The 15,776-nt window shown below is 51.7% G+C and overlaps 1 protein-coding gene across 2 annotated transcripts in view; it reads left to right on the forward strand.

Annotated features, from left to right (window-relative positions):
- Positions 1–14,659, forward strand: part of INCA1 (inhibitor of CDK, cyclin A1 interacting protein 1) — a 56,658-nt gene extending 41,999 nt beyond the window's left edge. For both annotated transcript variants that reach the window (XM_073583677.1, XM_073583678.1), the window contains 2 exons: positions 6,689–6,875; positions 14,477–14,659. In XM_073583677.1, the coding sequence (XP_073439778.1) occupies positions 6,689–6,875; positions 14,477–14,572 (283 nt within the window). In that variant the 3' untranslated portion in view covers positions 14,573–14,659. The remainder of the gene's footprint in view (positions 1–6,688; positions 6,876–14,476) is intronic.
- Positions 14,660–15,776: the final 1,117 nt, after the last annotated feature.

Genomic DNA, 15,776 nt, shown 5'->3' on the forward strand with positions numbered 1-15,776 from the left:
CACATGGTGTGTCCCTCGGCATTTTCCCTGCTTCCTGGTTATTGGCAGCGCGCCTAACACACCGACACTGTCCGTTCTTAAGAGGCCAGTGAGCGCACCTTTAAGATGGCTCCCAGCCAATAGCTGGGAGGCATCTTGTTTAAAAAGCGCATTCCCCAATGGGGAGATGTCGAAGCAACATAGAACTATTAGGTAGTGTGGTGGTCTACTGGTGAGTTGTGATGTCCCCTGGTCCTAGTGTGGCCATGTCCTGAATCTGAACCCCTGGTCCTGGTGCAGCCAGTGTCCTAAACACAAGTGCCTGGTCCTTGTGCAGCCAGTGTCCTAAACACGAGTCCCTCATCCTTGTGTGTCCAATGTCCTGAGCCCAAAGTCCCAGTGTCACGGGGTTACCGCAACAGAGAGGAGCCAGTAGATCGCAGCATCTGATTGCTCCTACTCCGTCGCGGAGAAGAAGCACTTCTTCATTTTAAATGGTGTTTATTCCTTTTGGCAGAACAGGGGCTAATCGGCCGTGTTGGAAAACTGTGCTCACAGTTGAGCTCTGTTAGCCACTCCCTTTCCCTTTATAATCTGGTCTCTGATGCAAATCCCTATCAGAGCTAGGATTTGCTGCATGGCTTCAGGAGGAAGAGGTGTTCATATGAGAAGGAGGAGTTCATATGTTGGAGGAGTTACCTGTGACTGTTGCATAGTTTGTAAGTGTGGTAATTCCCTCCCCTTCTTTATTTTGGTTTATTCCTCATCCTCCACTCCCCGATGCATTCCTCTGTTATATGTGAGTGAATATTTTGTATGCCTGGAGTTTTCTGTTAACACTTGTTTGTGTAGCCTACAGTGCACAATCGCGCCCCTCTTTCCTGGGTGGGGGATGAGAACAGACGGAGGGCTAACTCAGGAGATAAGGCAAGGGTGGAAGTCCCAGTATCTTCACTGTCAGAAGTATCCCAGGGAATAGGGCGAGCTAAGGCACCCCCTAGTGGTAGGGTTAGGGAAGGAGCCCCTGGTCCCGGGTCACACGTCAGCTGTGTCGTGGCACCCTGGTCTTTGTGTGGCCAGTGTCCTGAACCCAATGTCATAGGTCTTTGTGTAGCCAGTGTGCTGAACCCAATGTCACTGGTCTTTGTGTGGCCAGTGTCCTGAAGCCAAAGTCACTGGTCCTTGTGTGGCCATTGTCCTGAACCTAAAGTCCCTGATCCTTGTATGGCCAGTGTCCTGAACCCAAAGTCCCTGATCCTTGTGTAGCCAGTGTCCTGAACCCAAAGTCACTGGTCCTTGTGTGGCCAGTGGCCTGAACCCAAAGTCACTGGTCCTTGTATGGCCAGTGTCCTGAACCCAAAGTCCCTGATTCTTGTGTGGTCAGTGTCCTGAACCCAAAGTCACTGGTCCTTGTGTGGTCAGTGTCCTGAACCCAAAGTCCCTGATTCTTGTGTGGTCAGTGTCCTGAATCCAAAGTCCCTGATCCTTGTGTGGCCAGTGTCCTGAACCCAAAGTCACTGGTCCTTGTATGGCCAGTGTCCTGAACCCAAAGTCCCTGATCCTTGTGTGGCCAGTGTCCTGAACCCAAAGTCACTGGTCCTTGTCCTGAACCCAAAGTCCCTGATTCTTGTGTGGTCTGTGTCCTGAACCCAAAGTCACTGGTCCTTGTGTGGTCAGTGTCCTGAACCCAAAGTCCTTGGTCCTTGTATGGCTATTGTCCTGAACCAAAAGACCCTGGTCCTTGTGTGGCCAGTCCTGAACCCAAGGTCCCTAGTCCTTGTCTCTGAATCAGCCCTGTCTGAGACTCTGAGTCAGTAACCGTTCTGCCCGAAGATCCTGAACCTAGTAGTCTGAATAGAACCCAATAATTGACGTCAGATCCCTAAAAACAACTACAAGATGACGGACCACCAAGTAGTTTCGTCCAATGAGTTTTGTTACCTTGACCAGTGGCGGATTATAATGAGGTCAATTTGGGCAGTTGCCCCGGGCCCAGTGGGGTTAAGGGGCCCACAGCCCAGGCCAGTAAATTGCCCCATTATAATCCGCCACCGCACAGGGCCGGATTATAGGCAGGGCAGGCGGGGCTTCAGCCCCGGGGCCCCCACCACAAGAGCTTCTAAGGGGGCCCCCACCACATTCCTGCTGGCTGCTGCAATGGCACTCCATCTTCTCCCCACCTAAAAGTGAGTGACCGTGGGGGCGGCATTATGTGCTCTGCTACCAGCAGCATCTACAAGTAGCGTGCAAAGGCTTGTGATGAGATCACAGGAGGGAAGGTGTCAGGGCCCCCGATCATGTGACCCCTGTCTCCTCCCCTCCTGTGACCTCATCACAGGTCCTGTGCGCACAGCACTGAGAGCAGCCATGTATGTGGAGTGCGGCTCTGCAGGTGGAGGTCGGTGCTGGAGGCCCCATTATTCTCTATGTGGAGTGCGGCTCTGCGGGTGGAGGTCGGTGCTGGAGGCCCCATTATTCTCTATGTGGAGTGCGGCTCTGCGGGTGGAGGTCAGTGCTGGAGGCCCCATTATTCTCTATGTGGAGTGCGGCTCTGCGGGTGGAGGTCGGTGCTGGAGGCTCCATTATTCTCTATGTGGAGTGTGGCTCTGCGGGTGGAGGTCGGTGCTGGAGGCCCCATTATTCTCTATGTGGAGTGTGGCTCTGCGGGTGGAGGTCGGTGCTGGAGGCTCCATTATTCTCTATGTGGAGTGCGGCTCTGCGGGTGGAGGTCGGTGCTGGAGGCTCCATTATTCTCTATGTGGAGTGCGGCTCTGCGGGTGGAGGTCGGTGCTGGAGGCCCCATTATTCTCTATGTGGAGTGTGGCTCTGCGGGTGGAGGTCGGTGCTGGAGGCCCCATTATTCTCTATGTGGAGTGTGGCTCTGCGGGTGGAGGTCGGTGCTGGAGGCCCCATTATTCTCTATGTAGAGTGCGGCTCTGCGGGTGGAGGTCGGTGCTGGAGGCTCCATTATTCTCTATGTGGAGTGCGGCTCTGCGGGTGGAGGTAGGTGCTGGAGGCCCCATTATTCTCTATGTGGAGTGTGGCTCTGCGGGTGGAGGTCAGTGCCGGAGGCTCCATTATTCTCTATGTGGAGTGCGGCTCTGCGGGTGGAGGTCGGTGCTGGAGGCTCCATTATTCTCTATGTGGAGTGCGGCTCTGCGGGTGGAGGTCAGTGCTGGAGGCTCCATTATTCTCTATGTGGAGTGCGGCTCTGCGGGTGGAGGTCGGTGCTGGAGGCCCCATTATTCTCTATGTGGAGTGTGGCTCTGCGGGTGGAGGTCGGTGCTGGAGGCTCCATTATTCTCTATGTGGAGTGGGGCTCTGCGGGTGGAGGTCGGTGCTGGAGGCTCCATTATTCTCTATGTGGAGTGCGGCTCTGCGGGTGGAGGTCGGTGCTGGAGGCCCCATTATTCTCTATGTGGAGTGCGGCTCTGCGGGTGGAGGTCGGTGCTGGAGGCCCCATTATTCTCTATGTAGAGTGTGGCTCTGTAGGTGGAGGTCGGTGCTGGAGGCTCCATTATTCTCTATGTGGAGTGCGGCTCTGTAGGTGGAGGTCGGTGCTGGAGGCTCCATTATTCTCTATGTGGAGTGCGGCTCTGTAGGTGGAGGTCGGTGCTGGAGGCTCCATTATTCTCTATGTGGAGTGCGGCTCTGCGGGTGGAGGTCGGTGCTGGAGGCCCCATTATTCTCTATGTAGAGTGTGGCTCTGTAGGTGGAGGTCGGTGCTGGAGGCCCCATTATTCTCTATGTGGAGTGTGGCTCTGCGGGTGGAGGTAGGTGCCGGAGGCCCCATTATTCTCTATGTGGAGTGCGGCTCTGCGGGTGGAGGTCGGTGCTGGAGGCCCCATTATTCTCTATGTGGAGTGCGGCTCTGCGGGTGGAGGTCGGTGCTGGAGGCTCCATTATTCTGTATGTGGAGTGCGGCTCTGCGGGTGGAGGTCGGTGCTGGAGGCTCCATTATTCTGTATGTGGAGTGCGGCTCTGCGGGTGGAGGTCGGTGCTGGAGGCTCCATTATTCTCTATGTGGAGTGCGGCTCTGCGGGTGGAGGTCGGTGCTGGAGGCTCCATTATTCTCTATGTGGAGTGCGGCTCTGCGGGTGGAGGTCGGTGCTGGTGGCTCCATTATTCTCTATGTGGAGTGCGGCTCTGCGGGTGGAGGTCGGTGCTGGAGACCCCATTATTCTCTATGTGGAGTGCGGCTCTGCGGGTGGAGGTCGGTGCTGGAGGCTCCATTATTCTCTATGTGGAGTGTGGCTCTGCGGGTGGAGGTCGGTGCTGGAGGCCCCATTATTCTCTATGTGGAGTGCGGCTCTGCGGGTGGAGGTCGGTGCTGGAGGCTCCATTATTCTGTATGTGGAGTGCGGCTCTGCGGGTGGAGGTCGGTGCTGGAGGCCCCATTATTCTCTATGTGGAGTGCCGCTCTGCGGGTGGAGGTCGGTGCTGGAGGCTCCATTATTCTCTATGTAGAGTGCGGCTCTGCGGGTGGAGGTCGGTGCTGGAGGCTCCATTATTCTCTATGTAGAGTGCGGCTCTGCGGGTGGAGGTCGGTGCTGGAGGCCCCATTATTCTCTATGTGGAGTGCGGCTCTGCGGGTGGAGGTCGGTGCTGGAGGCTCCATTATTCTCTATGTAGAGTGCGGCTCTGCGGGTGGAGGTCGGTGCTGGAGGCCCCATTATTCTCTATGTAGAGTGCGGCTCTGCGGGTGGAGGTCGGTGCTGGAGGCCCCATTATTCTCTATGTGGAGTGTGGCTCTGTGGGTGGAGGTCGGTGCTGGAGGCTCCATTATTCTCTATGTGGAGTGTGGCTCTGCGGGTGGTGGTCGGTGCTGGAGGCTCCATTATTCTCTATGTGGAGTGTGGCTCTGCGGGTGGAGGTAGGTGCTGGAGGCTCCATTATTCTCTATGTGGAGTGTGGCTCTGCGGGTGGAGGTCGGTGCTGGAGGCTCCATTATTCTCTATGTGGAGTGCGGCTCTGTGGGTGGAGGTCGGTGCTGGAGGCTCCATTATTCTCTATGTGGAGTGTGGCTCTGTGGGTGGAGGTCGGTGCTGGAGGCTCCATTATTCTCTATGTGGAGTGCGGCTCTGCGGGTGGAGGTCGGTGCTGGAGGCCCCATTATTCTCTATGTGGAGTGTGGCTCTGCGGGTGGAGGTCGGTGCTGGAGGCTCCATTATTCTCTATGTGGAGTGCGGCTCTGCGGGTGGAGGTCGGTGCTGGAGGCTCCATTATTCTCTATGTAGAGTGCGGCTCTGCGGGTGGAGGTCGGTGCTGGAGGCTCCATTATTCTCTATGTGGAGTGCGGCTCTGCGGGTGGAGGTCGGTGCTGGAGGCTCCATTATTCTCTATGTGGAGTGCGGCTCTGCGGGTGGAGGTAGGTGCTGGAGGCTCCATTATTCTCTATGTGGAGTGCGGCTCTGCGGGTGGAGGTCGGTGCTGGAGGCCCCATTATTCTCTATGTAGAGTGTGGCTCTGCGGGTGGAGGTAGGTGCTGGAGGCCCCATTATTCTCTATGTGGAGTGTGGCTCTGCGGGTGGAGGTTGGTGCTGGAGGCTCCATTATTCTCTATGTGGAGTGCGGCTCTGCGGGTGGAGGTCGGTGCTGGAGGCTCCATTATTCTCTATGTGGAGTGCGGCTCTGCGGGTGGAGGTCGGTGCTGGAGGCTCCATTATTCTCTATGTGGAGTGCAGATCTGCGGATGGAGGTCGGTGCTGGAGGCCCCATTATTCTCTATGTAGAGTGTGGCTCTGCGGGTGGAGGTAGGTGCTGGAGGCCCCATTATTCTCTATGTGGAGTGCGGCTCTGCGGGTGGAGGTAGGTGCTGGAGGCTCCATTATTCTCTATGTAGAGTGTGGCTCTACGATTCGTGACCCCCGTCACGTGACGAGGGGGGCCCACAGAGTCTGAACTGCCCCGGGCCCTGGCTACCCTTAATCCACCCCTGACCTTGACAGAAGACTTCTTGCTACATTGTCATACAGGGATCTTCTCTCCTGTGTCGTGGGAGTGCGGGATTGAAAAATGACGCAAAGATGGGCTCTGCAAAATGGTACAAAAACCCCTAAATGTTGCTTCCTTTCTTGCAGTGCCCAGTGGTACCGTGTGCATTGTGATTTAGGAAGGAGCAGATACCTGATGAGGGGAATGTCGTTGTCTTTGCAGAGATTCAGGCCTTGTGTTCCTCAAAAGCCAGAAAAAAAGGACATTTTTGGCATTCCCCAGACTGGTATTTGACAAGCAGCGGGGAGGGGAAAGGGATTAACAAAATTGAACTGCAAGGCTCTACAGTGTACCTCGCCTTGCCCTTCTTCTGGAGTATGCTGTATTTATCATATCACCTTGGTGAAGAAGAGGAATGTGCCCGCTGTGGCGGTATATTTCAGAACATGTTCAGCCTTGTTAAATGAAAAAAGACAATAGGCGTGCACCCTGTGTATCAGTGATAATTCTTTATGCTGGGCTCTCCTGGGTCAGAGAAGGAGCTGTGTACAAGGAGCAACCAGTTGACTTGTTACCACCTGCAAATATGCCATAACAAGTGTATACTGGTATTCACAGAGGGTATACTGGTATTCACAACGGCCAGGAAATGCTGCAACACGAACAACATAAAACATTGGCACAAGGACCCGTCTAGACTAGAAAGATTACTGATAAAACCAAAATGCCTACAGACAATGATCGTACTAGTAAGGCTGTGTCTCGTCTCTCACAGGTTGAAGACCACAAAGTGGGGAGGGTACAACGCCTATGAAGACAGGAACAAAGAGGAACTACAAAGCCAAGCCAGCGGACCCGACCCAGATCAGGACACCTTCTTCCCTTTCCTGAATGATGACGTCAGGGGCAGCGATCCAGACGGGCCCATCTTCAGGGGCTCACCAACTCGCAGCCCTCGTGGAGTAAGTTTTCAGGATATCATATTATTAATCCAGTGAGATTCTGAAAACGTTTCCTGTCATAGGACCGTGATCAGATCATCTGCCTGAAAAACACACATACTGTAAATGTTAACACCCAGATAATACAAAATAATAGAGAGCACTAGGTAATAAAATCAAAGCTGATGTGAAAAACTGGAAAAGAAGGTATCCATAAATGAGAGTATCAAGACATCCAAGGTAGAGGGGCAGAAATCCCAAGATGTGGCAACAGATGGCCAGTCCATACTACGTAGTGGTAGATAGTCTGTATGCTTTAGATAAGCATGGTTACATTTTGCTGGCTGTAAAGTTTGGTGGAGTAGGGAAAATGCTCTGGGCTCGGCCTTGGCCCCTAAGATCTAATGGTTTAATGTACAAAGCATTAGAAACAATTGTAGCTTTCAACTTTACGGGAACAATTTTTGGTAAGGCCATTTTACTGTCCATATTAATGTCTATGGGTGTAGATGAGGACAGTGAAGCCCCGGAGGTGGATGTGGGGGGCACATACTTTCCCCATATTAATGCCTATGAATGTAGATGAGGACAGAGAAGCCCCCGCCCGGAGGTGGATGTGGGGGGCACATACTTTCCTCCATATTAATGTCTATGGATGTAGATGAGGACAGAGAAGCCCCTGGAGGTGGATGTGGGGGGCACATACTTTCCTCCATATTAATGTCTATGGATGTAGGTGAGGACAGTGATGCCCCCGGAGGTGGATGTGGGGGGCACATACTTTCCCTATATTAATGTCTATGGATGTAGATGAGGACAGAGAAGCCCCCGTAGGTGGATGTGGGGGGCACATACTTTCCTCCATATTAATGTCTATGGATGTAAATGAGGGCAGAGAAGCCCCTGGAGGTGGATGTGGGGGGCACATACTTTCTTCCATATTAATGTCTATGGATGTAGATGAGGACAGTGAAGCCCCCGGAGATGGATGTGGGGGGCACATACTTTCTCCATATTAATGTCTATGGATGTAGATGAGGGCAGAGAAGCCCCCGGAGGTGGATGTGGGGGGCACATACTTTCTTCCATATTAATGTCTATGGATGTAGATGAGGGCAGAGAAGCCCCCTGAGGTAGATAGAATCATAGACCCATAGAATCGTAGAGTTGGAAGGGACCTCCTGGGCCATCTGGTCCAACTCCCTGCTCAAAGCAGGATTCGCTAAATCATCCCAGTCAGATGTCTGTCCAGCCTCTGTTTGGAGACTTCCATTGAAGGAGGAATCACCACCTCTCGTGGCAGCCTGTTCCACGCATTGATCACTCTGTCAAAAAGTTTTTTCTAATATCTAATCTGTGTCTCCTCCCATTCAGTTTCATTCCATTGCTTCTAGTCTTTCCTGGTGCAAATGAGAATAAAGTTGATCCTTCTACAATGTGACAGCCCTTGAGATATCTGTAGACAGGTATTAAGTCTCCTCTCAGTCTTCTCTTCTGCAAGCTAAACATTCCCAGATCCTGCAACCTTTCCTCATAAGACAGGGTTTGCAGACCGGTCACCATTCTGGTCGCTCTTTTCTGAACTTGTTCCAGTTTGTTGATGTCTTTTTTAAAATGTGGCGCCCAAAACTGGACACAATATTCCAGATGAGGTCTGACCAAAGAGGAGTAGAGGGCAATAATGACTTCACGTGATCTAGACTGTATGCTTCTGTTAATACATCCTAGAATTGCATTTGCCTTTTTTGCTGCTGCATCACACTGTTGACTCATATTAAGTCTGTGATCTATTAGTATACCCAAGTGTTTTTCACGTGTGCTGTTGCTTAGCCCTATTCCTCCCATTCTGTATATGCTTTTTTCATTTTTATTGCCCAGATGTAGTACTTTGCATTTTTCCCTGTTAAAAACCATTCTGTTAGTTGCTGCCCACTTCTCCAGTTTATTTATATCTTTTTGAATCCTCTCTCTCTCTCTCTTCTCTAGTATTAGCTATCCCTCCTAGCTTTGTGTCATCAGCAAATTTAATCAGTTTACCCTCAATTCCTTCATCTAAATCGTTGATAAAGATGTTGAACAATACAGGGCCCAGGACAGAGCCCTGTGGTACCCCACTTGAGACATTCTTCCAACTGGATGTGCAGCCATTTACGACCACTCTTTGGGTCCGATCACCAAGCCAGTTATGAATCCACCTAACAGTTGCCTTGTCCATTCCATACTTAGTCATTTTTTCAATAAGGATTGTATGAGATACTTTGTCAAATGCTTTGCTGAAGTCAAGATATACTATATCTACAGCATTTCCCTGATCCACCTAATCAGTGATTCCGTCATAGAAGGAAATTAAGTTAGTCTGACATGACTTATTAGTTACAAACCCATGCTGACTCTGTTCAATCACTTCATTCTTATCCAGACATCACTGAGAACAACAGAGTTGAGTAGACAATCAGGCACTTTGTAGCAGCAGAACTGGGTGTGCGGATGGCACTCAGAAACAATAGGGCTAAGTAGACATGCACCTCGTTGAAGCAGAGCTGGGTGTGCAGACAGCACTGAGAAACAACAGAGCTGAGTAGACAATCAGGCACTTTGTTGTAGAAGAGACTATTGTGCATTTGACACTCAGAAACAGCTGAGCTAAATACACAGTCAGGCATCTGACTGTAACACAGCCAAGTGAGTAGTGGCATTACACTCTTGGAAATTGCATGGTAGTATTCTTGTCAAAATATTCAGGTGGCACGCTAGCGCAGTAGCCAGCACAGTAGTCAGCTTAGTAGTCCACTTCACAAGGCCTGAGATGACGACATGAGAGAGACCTGCTGGGTTCCTATAGTGGGCCAACGTGCCCTAGCTCAGAGGAAGCCTGCCGTAGAGGAACGATGACACAAAACCCAGTGCTGGAGCTGGGACAGGTGAACAACACAAGGTAACAATTGTGCAAATCAAAAAACAATGAAAGGAAAACATTCACCACAGTGAAATCTATGAGTGATGGATTACTTAAAGTAAACTGGACTGAATAGGAACCTGTCATATGCAGAAATGCTGTTTACCTGCAGATGTAAGGAGTGCCTGTATGTGAGTAGGAAGAGACGAGAGTGGAGCGGCTCTAGGTGAGTAGGAAGAGACAAGGGTGGAGCGGCTCTATGTGAGTAGGAAGAGAGGAGAGTGGAGCGGCTGTATGTGAGTAGGAAGAGACAAGGGTGGAGCGGCTCTATGTTAGTAGGAAGAGACGAGAGTGGAGCGGCTGTATGTGAGTAGGAAGAGAGGAGAGTGGAGCGGCTCTATGTGAGTAGGAAGAGACAAGAGTGGAGCAGCTCTAGGTGAGTAGGAAGAGACAAGGGTGGAGCGGCTCTATGTGAGTAGGAAGAGACAAGGGTGGAGCAGCTGTATGTGAGTAGGAAGAGACGAGAGTGGAGCGGCTGCATGTGAGTAGGAAAAGACAAGGGTGGAGCGGCTCTATGTGAGTAGGAAGAGACAAGGGTGGAGCAGCTGTATGTGAGTAGCAAGAGACGAGAGTGGAGCGGCTGTATGTGAGTAGGAAGAGACAAGGGTGGAGCGGCTGTATGTGAGTAGGAAGAGACGAGAGTGGAGCGGCTCTATGTGAGTAAGAAGAGACAAGGGTGGAGCAGCTGTATGTTAGTAGGAAGAGACGAGAGTGGAGCGGCTGTATGTGAGTAGGAAGAGACAAGGGTGGAGCGGCTGTATGTGAGTAGGAAGAGACAAGGGTGGAGCAGCTCTATCTGAGTAGGAAGAGACGAGCGTGGAGCGGCTCTATGTTAGTAGGAAGAGACAAGGGTGGAGCGGCTGTATGTGAGTAGGGAAAGACAAGGGTGGAGTGGCTGTATGTGAGTAGGAAGAGACAAGGGTGGAGCGGCTCTATGTGAGTAGGGAGAGACGAGAGTGGAGCGGCTGTATGTGAGTAGGAAAAGACAAGGGTGGAGTGGCTCTATGTGAGTAGGAAGAGACGAGGGTGGAGCGGCTGTATGTCAGTAGGAAGAGACGAGGGTGGAGCGGCTGTATGTGAGTAGGAAGAGACGAGGGTGGAGCGGCTGTGTGTGAGTAGGAAGAGACGAGAGTGGAGCGGCTGTATGTGAGTAGGAAGAGACAAGAGTGGAGCGGCTGTATGTGAGTAGGAAGAGACGAGAGTGGAGCGGCTGTATGTGAATAGGAAGAGACGAGGGTGGAGCAGCTGTATGTGAGTAGGAAGAGACGAGGGTGGAGCGGCTGTATGTGAGTAGGAAACCAGGGTGGAGTGGCTGTAAGTAGGAAGAGACAAGGGTGGAGCGGCTGTATGTGAGTAGGGAAAGACAAGGGTGGAGTGGCTGTATGTGAGTAGGAAGAGACAAGGGTGGAGCGGCTCTATGTGAGTAGGGAGAGACGAGAGTGGAGCGGCTGTATGTGAGTAGGAAAAGACAAGGGTGGAGTGGCTCTATGTGAGTAGGAAGAGACGAGAGTGGAGCGGCTCTATGTTAGTAGGAAGAGACAAGGGTGGAGCGGCTGTATGTGAGTAGGAAGAGACGAGAGTGGAGCGGCTGTATGTGAGTAGGAAGAGACGAGGGTGGAGCGGCTGTGTGTGAGTAGGAAGAGACGAGGGTGGAGCGGCTGTATGTGAGTAGGAAGAGACGAGGGTGGAGCGGCTGTATGTGAGTAGGAAGAGACGAGAGTGGAGCGGCTGTATGTGAGTAGGAAGAGACGAGGGTGGAACGGCTGTATGTGAGTGGGAAGAGACGCGGGTGGAGCCGCTGTATGTGAGTAGGAAACCAGGGTGGAGTGGCTGTATGTGAGCAGGAAGAGACGAGGGTGGAGCGGCTGTATGTGAATAGGAAGAGACGAGGGTGGAGTGGCTCTATGTGAGTAGGAAGAGACGAGAGTGGAGCGGCTGTATGTGAGTAGGAAGAGACGAGGGTGGAGCGGCTGTATGTGAGTGGGAAGAGACGAGGGTGGAGCGGCTGTATGTGAGTGGGAAGAGACGCGGGTGGAGCGGCTGTATGTGAGTAGGAAGAGACGAGGGTGGAGCGGCTGTATGTGAGTGGGAAGAGACGAGGGTGGAGTGGCTGTATGTGAGTAGGAAGAGACGAGAGTGGAGCGGCTGTATGTGAATAGGAAGAGACGAGGGTGGAGCGGCTGTATGTGAGTAGGAAGAGATGAGGGTGGAGCGGCTGTATGTGAGTGGGAAGAGACGCGGGTGGAGCCGCTGTATGTGAGTAGGAAACCAGGGTGGAGTGGCTGTATGTGAGCAGGAAGAGACGAGAGTGGAGCGGCTGTATGTGAATAGGAAGAGACGAGGGTGGAGCGGCTGTATGTGAGTAGGAAGAGACGAAGGTGGAGCGGCTGTATGTGAGTAGGAAACCAGGGTGGAGTGGCTGTATGTGAGTAGGAAGAGACAAGAGTGGAGCGGCTGTATGTGAGTAGGAAGAGACGAGAGTGGAGCGGCTGTATGTGAATAGGAAGAGACGAGGGTGGAGCAGCAGTATGTGAGTAGGAAGAGACGAGGGTGGAGCGGCTGTATGTGAGTAGGAAACCAGGGTGGAGTGGCTGTGAGTAGGAAGAGACGAGGGTGGAGCGGCTGTATGTGAGTAGGAAGAGACTAGGGTGGAGCGGCTGTAAGTGAGTAGGAAGAGACGAGGGTGGAGCGGCTGTATGTGAGTAGGAAACCAGGGTGGAGTGGCTGTATGTGAGTAGGAAGAGATGAGAGTGGAGCGGCTGTATGTGAGTAGGAAAAGACAAGGGTGGAGCGGCTCTATGTGAGTAGGAAGAGACGAGAGTGGAGCGGCTGTATGTGAGTAGGAAGAGACAAGGGTGGAGCGGCTGAATATGAGTAGGAAGAGACGATGGTGGAGCGACTGTGAGAAGGAAGAGACGAGGGTGGAGCGGCTGTATGTTAGTAGGAAAAGACGAGGTTGGAGCGGCTGTATGTGAGTAAGAAGAGACGAGAGTGGAGGGCCTGTATGTGAGTAGGAAGAGACGATGGTGGAGCGGCTGTATGTGAGTAAGAAGAGATGAGAGTGGAGTGGCTGTATGTGAGTAGGAAGAGACGATGGTGGAGCGGCTGTATGTGAGAAGGAAGAGACGAGGGTGGAGCGGCTGTATGTGAGTAGGAAAAGACGGGTGGAGCGGCTGTATGTGAGTAGGAAAAGACGAGAGTGGAGCGGCTGTAAGTGAGAAGGAAGAGACGAGAGTGGAGTGGCTGTATGTTAGTAGGAAAAGACGAGAGTGGAGCAGTTGTATGTGAGTAGGAAGAGACAAGGGTGGAGCGGCTGAATATGAGTAGGAAGAGACGATGGTGGAGCGGCTGTATATGAGAAGGAAGAGACGAGGGTGGAGCGGCTGTATGTTAGTAGGAAAAGACGAGGTTGGAGTGGCTGTATGTGAGTAGGAAGAGACGATGGTGGAGCGGCTGTATGTGAGTAAGAAGAGATGAGAGTGGAGTGGCTGTATGTGACTAGGAAGAGACGATGGTGGAGCAGCTGTATGTCAGTAAGAAGAGATGAGAGTGGAGGGGCTGTATGTGAGTAGGAAGAGACGAGGTTGGAGCGGCTGAATGTGAGTAGGAAGAGATGAGAGAGGAGCGGCTGAATGTGAGTAGGAAGAGATGAGAGAGGAGCGGCTGAATGTGAGTAGGAAGAGACGATGGTGGAGCGGCTGTATGTGAGTAAAGGTACTCTCACACTAAGCGATATCACTAGCAATATCGCTATAACTTGTGACGTTATAGCGATATTGCTAGCGATATCGCTATGTCTGATACTTACCTCCTACCAACTCCCCCGCTGGTTATCGCTGATCGCGCGAGAACGTCCAGGACCTTTTCTCGTCGTCAGCTTCCTGCTGCGCTTCCTGTGGAGAGATGAGCGACGAGCGTGGACTCGGGCGGGAGGACGCAGGATCGCCTCGTCTGACAGGTAAGTAGCGACCCCCGACCCCTGCGATGTCGCTGGTGAGATCTGCCTGTGTGGCAGCTCACTAGCGACCACTTAGCGATGTTCCAGCGATCCTGACCGCGTCATATCGCTGGTCGGGATCGCTGGTACATCGCTAAGTGTGACAGGACAGTAAGAAGAGATGAGAGTGGAGGGGCTGAATGTGAGTAGAAAGAGACGAGAGTGGAAGGGATGTATGTGAGTAGGAAGAGACAAGGGTGGAGCGGCTGTATGTGAGAAGGAAAAGACGAGGGTGGAGTGGCTGTATGTTAGTAGGAAGAGACGAGAGAGGAGCGGCTGTATGTGAGTAGGAAGAGACTAGGGTGGAGTGACTGAATATGGTAAGGGTGGATTAGAAGTTCATAGGAGGGAATACGATTAGGTGTAGTGGCTGGCAGTGTTATGTCTCATCTGATTAGGTAGATAATCAAAGCTGCTGGTCCAGAAGAGCAGTTCTTGAGCAATGTGAACAGGTAATGCTGGTCCAGCAGGACCAATGAGTCTGGGCAAAGTGGTGTTAAAGATGTAACAGGCAGTAATGTGTGATGTGGTAGAGCTGGGGCTGGAGTCAGCATCGGTGAGTAAAGGTGATAAGTAAGGTGTGAGGGGACTTGAACATCCACAGATTTAATATGAGGTAGTTTATAATCCTAGATGACAAATCACTAATACTGGTATTTTATCACACAGGCAGTGTTCCCGTGGTTGAGCCCCCAGCATGATACCACCACACCGTTCATGGACAGAAGCTTTGATGGGTGGGGACCGGCCGGGAGATTTTTCTGAGCAGCCGATGTTATAATGTTCTTACTGCTTCTTTTATCAGTTTATTATATTATTAGAGTTATAATAAAGCAGATGTTGTGTCATGGACTGCGGTCACTGTTCTTATCATTCACATACTCTTGCCAGGGCTTTCTGTATTTTTCTACTGATATGCTTTTAATATTCTATATAATTCGTACGGAAACAGGAAGTAAAGTCCTGGATGGCAGGCATGTGTAACCCAGATGTCTGGCCTCTGTGATGTAAGTCCCTGAAGAAAATACACCAGGAACAACAGGTTACTTCAAAGATTTTTGAGTGGACTGCATTTGGGTCCAGGATTTAGGAGCAACCAAAAGAGCTTGGGTGGGAAAGGTCAATCCCATACACTCAAGCCCGGGGTTTACTCGTGTAATAACAGGCAGCTGGGCTAGCTCAGCAGCGTCTGTGGTGTTTAGAGAGGGAAAAGACCAATTATAGACAGTCACTGCTAGAGTGGGAGATGGATTTACAACTGAATGGGTGAACTATTTTTTTCTGCCCAGTGAAAGGACTGCTTTATTATTTGATTGTGCTGGAAAAATGCTGTTCCTTTTCATTTGAGAGTTGTGGAAGAGCCCGGTGCCTGTGCGTGCTCTGACAGCTGCTAGAGAGCTTGAAGCCCTACAATTGGTGTTGGGCATGAAGTCCTAAAGGGCACAGTGATTGCAGTGTGAAGACTAAATGTCCTGGTCACTGGCAGCAGCAGTAACAGCAGTAGCAGGCCCAACAAGAAACTAATAAACTATTGATCCAGCAGCTTCAGCAACAGCAGCATTTTTAGCAATAGTTCGGCAGCAGCATCAGATAGCTCTTTTTGGCAGAGACAGCCCGCCTCAGGGAGATGGCACCTCTCGCCAGCCAAGGTGATGGTAACCGTGTGAGGTGAATAGTACAGGAGGCCTTGCAGAAAATGACTGGAGGACGACATTGAGCTTTCGTTACTATCTTTTAAAGGGTGGCAGAGAGGGAGAAACTTCCCACAGAGCAATGGCAGAGGTCCCAGAGCAGTACCTGACTGGGGAACCACAGAAGGCAAACTATGACCTTGTCTTACAGGATGACAAAGTAGTCCAGAAGGCAGAGATTATGGCTTGTCTGGACGGAACCCTGGCAGTCAGGGCATAGCATGTGCACCTCTGGTGCTACCACAGGGACAAGCTTCACAGGTCCCACTTGGTTTACC

The sequence above is a fragment of the Dendrobates tinctorius genome, unplaced genomic scaffold (genome assembly GCF_039654945.1).
Source record: "Dendrobates tinctorius isolate UK_male_01 unplaced genomic scaffold, ASM3965494v1 ptg000080l, whole genome shotgun sequence".
NCBI lineage: Eukaryota > Metazoa > Chordata > Amphibia > Anura > Dendrobatidae > Dendrobates > Dendrobates tinctorius.